Source organism: Oryzias latipes, chromosome 21 (assembly GCF_002234675.1).
Source record: "Oryzias latipes chromosome 21, ASM223467v1".
In the NCBI taxonomy this organism is placed as follows: Eukaryota; Metazoa; Chordata; class Actinopteri; order Beloniformes; family Adrianichthyidae; genus Oryzias; species Oryzias latipes.
The window spans coordinates 26,985,383-26,997,223 of NC_019879.2; the positions used below are offsets into that span (position 1 = coordinate 26,985,383).

The window sequence follows — 11,841 nt, forward strand, 5'->3', positions numbered from 1 at the left end:
TTTGTGATCGGTCCAAACTAGAAATGCCCGCTCAGCCCCCTCCAACCAGTGGCGCCACTCCTCCAAAGCCACCTTCACCGCCAGCAGCTCTCTGTTCCCTATATCGTAGTTCCTCTCCGCAGGAGTGAGCTTGCGGGAGAAATACGCGCAGGGATGGATTTTATTATCAGACGCTCTCTGTGACAACACAGCCCCTACCCCAGACTCAGACGCGTCCACCTCCACAATGAATTGTTTGGAGGGATCAGGCTGATTCAGAATAGGAGCTGTAGAGAAACGTCTCTTCAGCTCGCAAAATGCCCTCTCCGCCTCCTTATCCCAAACAAAGCGCACCTTAGCTGAAGTGATCCTATGAAGGGGTGCAGCAACGCCACTGAAACCTCTGATGAAACGCCTGTAGAAATTGGCGAATCCCAGGAAGCGCTGTAGTTGCTTCCGACCAGAGGGAACCGGCCACTCCAACACAGCCTTAACCTTGGAGTTATCCATCTGGATCCTCCCAGGAGAAACCACATACCCCAAGAACCGAGTCTGCGTAGAGTGGAATTCGCACTTCTCGGCCTTGCAGTAAAGGTGGTTCTCCAGGAGGCGCTGGAGTACGGCTCTGACGTGCTGCACGTGGGACTCTGGGTCAGGAGAGAAAATCAAAATGTCATCCAGATAGACAAACACAAATTGGTTAAGCATATCCTTCAGTACATCATTGATCAGTCTCTGGAACACTGCTGGGGCATTAGTTAGACCAAAAGGCATTACTAGGTATTCAACGTGCCCGCTAGGCGTGTTAAACGCAGTCTTCAACTCGTCACCCTCTCTCACTCGAACCAGGTGATAAGCATTCCTGAGGTCCAACTTAGTAAAGATACGAGCCCCGCTTAGCAGGTCAAAAGCGGAGTGCAGCAGAGGCAAGGGGTAAGTGTTACGGACAGTAATAGTGTTCAAAGCCCTGTAATCAATGCAAGGGCGCAGACCCCCATCTTTTTTCCCCACAAAAAAGAAACCTGCTCCTGCCGGAGAGGAGGACGGACGAATGAGCCCCGCCTGTAAGCTCTCCTGCAGATACGAGTCCATAGCCTCTCGTTCAGGTGGCGACAGGGGGTAAATGCGACCCCTCGGTGGTTGAGTCCCTGGCAGGAGGTCGATGGCACAGTCGTAAGGGCGATGGGGAGGAAGAGAACTAGCACGTACTTTACAAAACACAGAGCCCAAATCATGATAGACAGACGGAACTTTACAGAGATCTGGAGGCTCCGGAGACTTTTGGACCTCCACAACCTTACGAACAGAGGCAGAAGCAAGACAATTAAGCAGACAAAAAGGACTCCATGACAGAAACCGCCCCGAGGCCCAGTCGATGTGAGGTTTGTGTCTGCTCAACCAGGGAAACCCTAAAATAACAGGAGGTTTAAGGGATTCAACAACATAAAACGACATGGTCTCAGAGTGGTTTCCAGAGATCAACACAGAAATTTTAACAGTACGAGTAGAAACCTTGTGTATGAGGGTCCCATTAATGGCATGAATGTCCAATGCTGGAGACAGAGGTTCAGTGGGGATTTTCAGTCTGTCCACCACCTCCTGGGAGATCAGATCCCCATCAGACCCCGAGTCAATAAGAGTGTCAAATTCCACCTGGGCTCCAGCATATGCCACCAAAACCTTGGTGGAGGGACGAGAAGGCGAGGAAAAAGAATGAATGCGGCTCACCAGTTTCCTCACTGCTGGGGAGCCCTGGCGTTTCCCGGACAGTTGCGCACAACGTGTCCCGAACGTCCACAATAAAGGCAAAGTCCCTCCCGCATGCGGCGCTGCCGTTCAGTTGGAGAGAGACGGCCCGCTCCGAGCTGCATGGGCTCCGGGGAGGAGTTTGAAAGAGGCGGGGGAACCTCCGCGGGACGCGGTGGGCGGTAACCAGGAAGGCTGCGTTGCTCGTTACCCCGTTCCCTCATCCTACGGTCGATACGAACCGCCAGATCGATAAGCTCCTCGAGGTTGTCTGGAAGTTCTCTCGCTGCCAGCTCGTCCTTGAGAGCGTCAGACAGGCCCTGCAGGAAGACGTCGAGCAGTGCTTCATCTGGCCAGCGGGTGCTGGCAGCCAAGGTCCGGAACTCCACCGCGTAGTCCGAGACACAGCGGGATCCCTGCTGAAGACGAAGAAGCTCCGACGCAGCAGCACGATGAGGCGTGGTGGGTCGGTGAGAAGCCGAGCGGAGAAGGACCGAAAGGAGCGACACAGCTCCGATCCGCGCTCCCACTCTGCCAGTCCCCATCGTTTGGCTCTTCCGGTTAGGTAGCTCAGAGCAAACGCCACCTTGCACTGCTCGGAGGGGAAATCGTCAGGATTAAAGTCAAACTGCAACCGACAGGAAGTAAGAAACGCCCGGCAGTCTGCAGCAGTCCCATCAAACGGTTCAGGATGGCCCAGTCTGGTCTGCCGAGGAGAAGACGAGGGCGCACGTTCCAGGTGGGAGAGGCGTTCGTGGAGCTGCTGCATACCTGACATGAATCCTTGCAACTCCTGAGCCAGGTCTGCCCGCTCCGTCCCGGTGACGGAACCATCACCGGCGGAGGATCCGGGTAAGTCTCGTCGAGATGAATCTCCTGCTGGGTTGGACATGGTCGCAGCGTAATGTTACGTGAAACCAAGGGGGTTAACCCAGATGCAGGAAGAATCAGGAGACTAATGAACTCTTAAGGCTATTTAATGCCAAAGCGCTAAACCAAACAGAGAACATCCAAACAAAACGCTGCGACAAACATATGCAGGGACAGAGACCTTAAAAAGGAACCAAATCAAAGTAAAATGAGAACCAGCTGTGGGGAGAAGCAACAGACAGAGAAGAAGAGCGACCTCCAGAGGGAGTACGGCTGAGCAGCAGGAGGGTGAACGTATCACAGTTTATATATGCAAGGATTTACAAACTAATAATCCCTTTGAATAAATACTTTTAGAATGTTTTACAGATTAATAAAATTAGGAATAGCACTCAAAACATGAAGGAAATTGGCAATTATATGCAAAAAAAAAAATCCCCTCTATCCATCCATCAATTTCTCTGTATAAGATGTAGTTATAAAAAATTGTCAAAAATAAAAGAATACAACCCATTTCTCTGCAGTCCCTACCATCTTCCTGTTCCGCCTTTTACGTCCCTTCATAGAAAATCCCATTTGTCTTTAATGAATCAAAAGGAATTCAATAGGAAAATACTAAATAGAACTAACAAACTGACTAAACCAAACTGGACATCCCTGCCCTTAGAAAAACTCCTAAAAAAAACAGGATTCCGGAAAAAACCTCAGGGGTGCCCACATGGAGGAGGGAACCTCCCCCAGGACGGACAGGCGATAACCAGAACTCATAGAGAAGAATTAACTTATCAAATTCTACAACTACATATTTAACGTCCGGCAGACGAGAACCATTCAGATGGAGTTGGGGGGACGACCGGGGGCGCGAGTCGAACCAGAGGCAGGATCCACAGCCAGGTGTAGAAGCAGCAGTAGAGGCGAGCCAGAGACGAGGTACACGGTCAGGTACAGGAGTTCGGATGAGCCAACTGGAATCTGGAAGCACTCCCACTCCCCAGGAGGAGAGAGGGAAAGAGGGAGAGAACATGAATCACACTACACCAAACAGAGGGAACTAAATGATGAATAATGATCAAGAATAGAGGAGAGAAGGAGGGTAGAAGTAGATGAGAAAAGAGGACAGAACCCCAGAGCACCATAGTTACCCCAGCTTCAAAATTACTAGCAGCCTACTATCAACTGATTGTTATTGTTATTAAGTTTAAGAAAAGGCTGCAACAAGGAGGAAGTACATGCAGGCTTTAGTGAACGGTGAAACGTGAAAAAAAAAAAAAAAACTCCTCCAGTGGGGTTGGAGAGTGATGATAAAGCTGAGGGTCTTTTGATAGCGTGAATCCACCATAATCTTCAAACACTGCAACTGTCCATTAGTGGAAGATAAACGACAGATCCTACATTTTTCGATAGACACTCTGGCAGAAAAGTGTCAGAAACATCCTCTTTTTTTGGGTCTCTTGTCTTAAAGAAAAGCATGAAGAATAATTCTGTTGAGACGTGACAACAACGAAGAAGCGGTGAGTCATGGCTTCACAAACAGGATGCATGACTCACTCGCTTTCAGCTTGTTCTGCAGGTAATTACAAACAAACTGGGTGGAATTACTGTAAAAGTGCAGTCCGTCTGCATCGGACATGCATCATCCATGACTAAATTACACCACAGATGAAGGTTATTCATGATCAGCAATTATTCTTGTTTTTGGCAATCATTTGTCATGATTATGTTTGTAAAAATCCTCATTTTCATTCCCCTGCTGTGGGAACGTCCACCAGTTGAAGTCAGAGTTGACAGACTCTTGAAATTGGGGATGAAATTAAGGAAATGGTTAATAATTAAGCTAAAATTTCCAAACCACATCAGTCCAAACTAGACATAAAAAGAAATGATAGTCCTATGATTGAAACCATTAGTGGGCTTTTCTATTCAGAGTAAGTCATTAAGGACAGGTTGTACCTTGGCAGCATAATACACTGAAAATAGAGCAATCTATCACAATTAAATGATCCACTTTCACAGTTGTCTGCAAACTGATCCAATAACTTAAATACGATTAGGTGGCTGTGCTCGTGGTAATACCACATTTTTGACCTTTAACTTTTGAACCAATTACCGTACAAAGTCGTGATCAGTTTTCCAAAAGCCTTATTCATCTTTAGAGTTAGGAGGAAAACTAAGTGATCCATAATGAAGAAAGGAAAAATAAAAGGTTTTCCTTAACCTTTCTGTTGGGCGAGGAACTACTCTGTTGTTTTACTTTGTTATGTCACAATGTGCGGAGCCCACACGTTTTTGTAGGGTCTGTGGGGGGAAGCTGGTGCTCTGAGGGTATTTTTGGAGAAATACTCAGAACAGATCAAAATACTGCTTTGGGAGATGACTATTATAATACACCTAAAGGCTCAAAAAGTTTTCATAATATATAGGACTGTGTTCACATTGACAACTCACTTTGGTCTACGCCAGTGTTTTTCAACCTGTGTGCCGCGGCACAATAGTGTGCCATGGGAGATGGTCAGGTGTGCCGTAGGAAATTACCCGATCTAAAAACATTTACCATCTCCAGGATATCAGCTCTTTGTTCATCCAAACATGAAACACTGAGTATTTAGGAACATGAAAGATCATAAAATACTTTTTTCTGTGTGTTTATTTGATTCTATTAAAGACATTTTGATAAGAATGACGGTACCGCGATTTAGCCGCAGCTTCAGCTGTTTTCTGAAAAGCCCCGCCCCTTTAACTGTCTCCACCAATCATTCTTGGAGGCTTAATCACATGTCATCAGTCTGACCAATCAGAAGTGGTTAAAGTCTTCACTTCCTTGTTCCGATTCTGCTCAAAAAGTCGCTCAGTTCTAACAAAAATACCAGCTAAAGCTCGTCTATAGCGGTGTAACTTTCCACAGAATCCGGTGTCAGACCGTGGAACAAGTAAACAAAAGTCACGCGTCCCTGAGCTTCATTGTTGTCTGCGTTGGGTGGCTGTTTGCACTACATCTCCTATGATGCATTGGGTTAAAGTGACAGCATCTCTGCGTTACAATGAGTCTTTCGTGTTAAACGTCTTGAAAACTCAACAAACACACATCAAACAGTTTTTAAATCTTCTTGATGACATCAGAGGTCAACAGTTTAGTTCTCCTTCAAGGTTTTTGTTTATTAACAGCCAAACATCCCAGAGTTCGGTCAAAGTCATCTTTCTAACTAAAACACTTTTCTAATAACGCCTGGATTATTTTACATGTTAAACTTAAGAAGAAGTAATATCAACATTTAAGAAACAGGATGAAGGTGAAGTTGCCAACAGGCGCAATTAAACTAAATTGAAACAGTTTTTTTAAAGTTGTCAAAGACTTCACATTTGATGAAGACAAAAGAAAAACTAAATAAACCTTCAACATGTTCACTTTTTGTGAAGCTACAGAAGATATAAATATAATGTTAGTCCTTTTGTGTAAAATTTACCAAACATATTGTGATCATATTGTTAAAAAATTACAGTGTCCTTTGCACCAACAATTAAAAAATAAATCACAATTTAGGAAGAATATATTTGTGTTTTTTTTGTGAGGTTACATAAAATTGCATGTTAAAAAACAACTATAAAATTTCAAATAATTTAGTTAAAAATTATAACTGAAAACTAACTTAACTTTTATTGCATCTTTTAGAAAAAACAGCTGCAACTTCCAGCTTTTTCTGCCATAAAAATCACAAAAATGCATGTGAGATTGTGGAGGGACTGGTCATCAATACAGACTATGAGTTTCTCCTTTATTTAAATTTTCGGATGCTGGTGTGCCGCAGGATTTTTGTCAAGGTTAAGGCGCGCCTTGGCTCGAAAAGGTTGAAAAACACTGGTCTACAAAACACTAATACTTTCCTAAAGCTGAAACAAGCACAAATCCACAAGTTCCATTTCCGATTTTGCTTTGAATTTAAGGCATTAAAGGAGCGTAGATACAACCGTATAAATGAAAAATGTTGAGTAACAACTTCTCATTTTAATACTATTTTAATGTAGTTTCATTTTATTAAAGCAGCCGGCAAGAGCACATTTCTTAAGCTCAAGATGTCAAGTGCCTGAATGGACAAACGCAGTGTCAACAGAACTTTAATTGGGATTCAGAAGTCACTTTTCAAGGGGATGTTTTTGCTAAATCCTGCAGCCAAATCAAACAGGCGTTATTTATCAGATTAAAGCAACAAATTCATCCAATTAAAAGAGCTTAGTAAACATAACTTTGAGCGCATAAAGTCACATAGAAAAAAAAAAAATGGAGATGTGAAAGTAGAAGCAGTAGGTAATTTTCTGTCAAAATATCACACATCATGAACAGTAATGCTGAAAAGGGATTTATTTTTAAAGTTTAGGACCCTAGAAAGAGCTGCCTTTACAATCCTGTGCAACCTTGTGCTGGGATGCCTGTGCAGGGATATTAGTATACAGACTTTCCCACATGTAATTTTTGTTCATGACTTCAGAGGATTTCAAACCTTTAATCTTTTGTGATATTTACCCCCCCCCAAAAAAGATCCCTGTTCAGGATGTAACCACACAAACTGCACTGAAGTGAGGTGGACAAAATTGTTGGTACCCCTCAGTTAAAGAATGAAAGTCCACAATGCTCACTGAAATGACTTGAAATGTTCAAAAGTAACAATAAATTAAAATTTATTGAAATTAAATAATCAAAATCAGCCATTACTTTTGAGTTTGTTGATTTACAGTATTGTTAAAGAAAAAAAAAAAAAACTAATGAAATAGGGCTGGACAAAAATGATGGTACCTCCATAAAAGACTGAGAACTAATTGCCCAGGGGGTCATGATGAACTCAGGTATGTCCTTTAATTGACATCACAGCTGTTTTCAAACCCATAATCAGTCAGTCTGCCTATTTAAAGGGAGATAAAATAGTCAGGTTGCTGTTTGGTGAAAAGGTGTGTACCACACTGACCATGGACAACAGAAAGCAAAGGAGAGAATTGTTCCAGGACATTAGAAACAAAACTATAGACAAACATTGTAAAGGTAAAGACTGTAAAACCATCTCTAAGCAGCTTGAAGTTCCTGTGACAACAGTGGCACATATTATTCAGAAGTTTAAGATCCACGGGACAGTAGCCAACCTCCCTGGACGAAGAGGAAGAGGAACATTGATGACAAATTGAGTAGACGGATAGTTGGAACTGTTGGAAGAGCCCAGAACAACCTCCAAAGACTTTAAAGGAGAACTCCTAGATCAAGGTACATCAGTGTCAGATCGCACCATTTGTCCTTGTTTGAGCCAGAGTGGACTTCATGGGAGACGACCAAGGAGGACACCACTGTTGAAAGGAAATCCTAAAAAAGCCAGGCTGGAATTTGCAAACATGCATGTTGACAAGCCACAAAGCTTCTGGGAAAATGTCCTTTGGACAGATGAGACAAAACTGGAGCTTTGTGGTAAGGCACATCAGCTCCATGTTGGTAGACTCAAAAATGAAGCAAAAGAACACTGTCCCTACTGTGAAACATGGAGGAGGCTCAGTTCTGTTTTGGGACCGCTTTGCTGCATCTGCCACAGGGTGTCTTAAAGTTGTGCAAGGTCAAATGAAATCTCCAGATCATCAAGGCATTCTGGGTAGAAATGTGCTGCCTAGTGTCAGAAAGCTTGCTCTCAGTTGCAGGTCATGGGTCTTCCAACAGGACAACGATCCAAAACACACAGCCAGAAACCCCCAAGAATGGCTAAGAGAAAAGCGTTGGACTATTCTGAAGTGGCTTTCTATGAGCCCAGATCTGAATCCCATTGAACATCAGTGGAAGGAGCAGAAACATGCCATTTGGAGAAGACACCGTCAAACCTGAGACAACTGGAGCAGTTTGCTCATGAGGAGTGGGCCAAAATACCTGTGGACAGGTGCAGCCAAAGGCTCATTGACAAATACAGAAACCGTTTCATTGTTGTGATTGCCTCAAAAGGTTGTGCAAGAAAATATTAAGTTATGGGTACCATCATTTTTGTCCAGGCCTATTTCATTAGATTTTTTTTAAATAATTCTGTTAATCAACAACTCAAAAGTAATGGCTGATTTGGATTATTTGATTTTCAATAAATTCTAATTTATTGTTACTTTTAAAGTCATTTCAGTGAGCATTGTGGACTTTCTTTAACTGAGGGTAAATACTTGAACTGACAGAGTCTTCGTTTTCATGTAATCGGCTTAAAAATACATTTTGCTGAAGTTTTTCTTGTAATTATGCAAAGCAGGGACAAAGCTGAGAAACTTAGAATCAAAGGAACCCTGGGATTCTGTTTTCTTTGTTCAGTAATCACCATTTGTTGTTGAATTTTTCATTTGTATTGAAAACACTTTGAGACATTTGTGATCACATTGTCTAACCGATTTCGTAGTTGGACTGAGATGATTTCATCTTTTCTTTCAGGGTTTCTTTGTGTCTATTATCTATTGCTACTGCAATGGAGAGGTGAGTTTCTATAAAATTCCCCCAAACTCCTGATTTCACCTTCTTTCTATAAAATTTCCACATACTAATGACATTTTTACCCCTTTAAAATGAATTTTTTTTCAAAAATATTAAACAGGCAGCTTACAATTTCTGCATTGCATTTTCTTTTAATGCCAAAGCTTTTCCTTCAGTGATGACGTTCTTTCAACTACCGTAACTAAAAAGGGGCCAGATATCACAACACATTCAACAGTAGTATCTGTGTATATATGGCTGTTGTTTAAAAAATAATGACAAATTAAACAAACGGTGGTAAAAAAGAAAATTAGAAATAATTTATGAGGAAATTTGATTTGAAAATGATTTATTGTGTGTCTTAATGGAGACCTAGATTAAAACTGACATGTACAGAGGAGATGCTGGTAATAAACCAAGCAATCGAGACTTAAGTTGCTTTCTACCATCTAGAATAAAATAAGGATTAATGCATGATAAAATAAAACCTGTTTACTTATGACTAAATCATAGCCCCACACCTAATCAATTTGATGTATTTTAAGTAAAAAATGAAAGTTTATTGAAATATTTTCATATCCCTATAGGTCCAGACAGAAATAAAGAAAACATGGACACGCTGGAACCTGGCCTTTGAATGGGAGGGTCCAATGGTTTGCGGCCGCTACCGTTACGGCTCTGTGGTGGTGGGTCTTAATAACAATAGCACCAGCAGCCAGTCCCACCTGGCCGGTGGGGGACCTTCAACACGCTCCACAACGGTCGCCTCGAGCCGCACTTCTCGCAGCACAGCTCCCATAGTGGCCAATATATATTCCAATCTCCCAGGTTATGTAATAACCAACTCAGACCCATCCATCCCTGAAGAAGCTGAGGACAGTGGCGCTGAGGACAGTGGCGCCAAGCAAGTGGACGACATCTCCCTAAAGGAAAATGTGCCGGCCCATAACACAAGCGCAACAGCTGAGGAAGAGGAAGAAACGCTGTAGCAGTCAACACCAGTCAAGGGTGTAAAAAGAAAAAATATACTATGAAACTGTGAAGATGGAAGCAAACAAAAACCAAAAATGTGACTACATCAACAAGAAAAGTCTATTAACTCTCTAAAAGAAAGTTTCTAAATAGACAGAGAGGATGTTGTGATGATGAAAGTAAATCTTCCCATCACTTTTGTTTGTCTGACACTGCAAACGGCCAAGAGGAGTTACGAAAACCTTTTTTTAACAAACTGAAACTACAGGAACGAAGCGTTGTGATGCAATCTGTGAACTGCGGACCTGAAAGTGAATCTAACCCAAGAGAGCACAAACTCAACGTTTTGTAAAGGCTTATTAAGTCAAAGGATGATGATAATCTTAAATCTACCTAAAGAGTGTTGAAAAGTGGGTTTTTGTTGACATAAGTGCCCTTTTCTGTCATGGAGATCATTTTCAGGATTTCCTAGTAATCCAGAGACAGTTTCCCAGCTGCTCACTACAAAAGAAATGGGAAAACAAAAAACAAAAAACATGCTGTTGCATGCAATGCAAGCTCTGTTTTTTAAAATGTGTTTTGTTACTTTTGTAACCCTCTGTTCCCTTCCAGCTTGATTATGTTTTCTGATCCTGACAATGACAAAGAGTGAAGAAGCAAACAGCAGAAAGTAGCATGACCAAATGTAAAAACAAGAAGAAAAAGTAATGCATTTTTGTCCTGAAAGTGTTTATATTTGTGATTTAAAAGTGACAGAATGTATTGATTTTGGATTTATCTGATGTTTTGCTGCTTTTATTTTTTTGCAATGAAAATAACTGTTTTCAATTCATCTCCAGGAGTTGGTTGTGTGTCTTCACAGCTTTTAGAGGATAAAAAAACAACAAGGGACAAGTAAAAAAAAACTTCAATGAGCTTTGCCTAGTGAGAGTGCATTTTTTTTCTTCTGTGAACTGCTTTAGCTGATCCTGCTTTACAATAAGAGCCTTAAATCAGCTCAGTGACTCAGTGTTGTTCATCAATTGGCAGAAAGAATTGGTTTGTCCAAACATTTCTCAAGCAAAAGATGTTTAGGTTAACTGGTAATTCCAATTAAATTATTTTCCTTTTATTGGGTAGAAAAAAAAAATATTGAATGAAATTCTTAGGTCAAAATTTAAATATAAAACACGACGTTATAGGTTTTTTTTTCATTTGAAGGGGGTTAAGGGAGCGGAGGTGTGCCCTACAGTTTCCTTGAGGCTCGTCTGGCTACCTTCAGAGAAGTCATAAATATGAAACGTATGATTGTTGTGCATGTCGTGAGTGTACTGTGAAGTATTCGTTGGACTAATATAAGTTTTATACACTCAGGATGAACGGGCAATGATGTACTATATGGTGACCTTATGCCACACTTTCAACCAATCAGAATGTTTCATATCAGCTCTGTCACGTCTCTGTCTGACGACTGTCCCTCCCCAACACAAGCTTTACACAGGAGTTCTATCTCCAGTCAGTTGACGCATCAACTTCACAGCAAATATCCAAGAGAAATAGAAAACTGTTTGCAGTTTCAAAGTAGAAACTTGTCTCTTAACAATAAAATGCATTGATATAAAAAAAATATATATTTAAGGTGTCTTGTCCACGTGACAACACACATTAATACCATGGATAACATTGGTGTCCATCTTCGCTATGGAGAATGAACAACATCATTTATGACATAACATGGATTTCATAAGGGCTCTGTGAGGTCAGAGAGGGCATGCAGTTCACATGCATGCCCGGTACAGGTTTGCCCATTTTTCTCCAGCAGACAGCCC

General features: G+C 41.9%; 1 protein-coding gene across 1 annotated transcript in view; it reads left to right on the forward strand.

Annotated features, from left to right (window-relative positions):
• The window catches only part of pth2r (parathyroid hormone 2 receptor), an 87,636-nt gene extending 76,607 nt beyond the window's left edge, over nucleotides 1-11,029 (forward strand). Inside the window, exons 12-13 of the mRNA XM_004082021.4 lie at nucleotides 9,023-9,064; nucleotides 9,649-11,029. Coding sequence (XP_004082069.2) covers nucleotides 9,023-9,064; nucleotides 9,649-10,050 — 444 coding nt within the window. The 3' untranslated portion in view covers nucleotides 10,051-11,029. The remainder of the gene's footprint in view (nucleotides 1-9,022; nucleotides 9,065-9,648) is intronic.
• The last annotated feature ends 812 nt before the right edge of the window (nucleotides 11,030-11,841 follow it).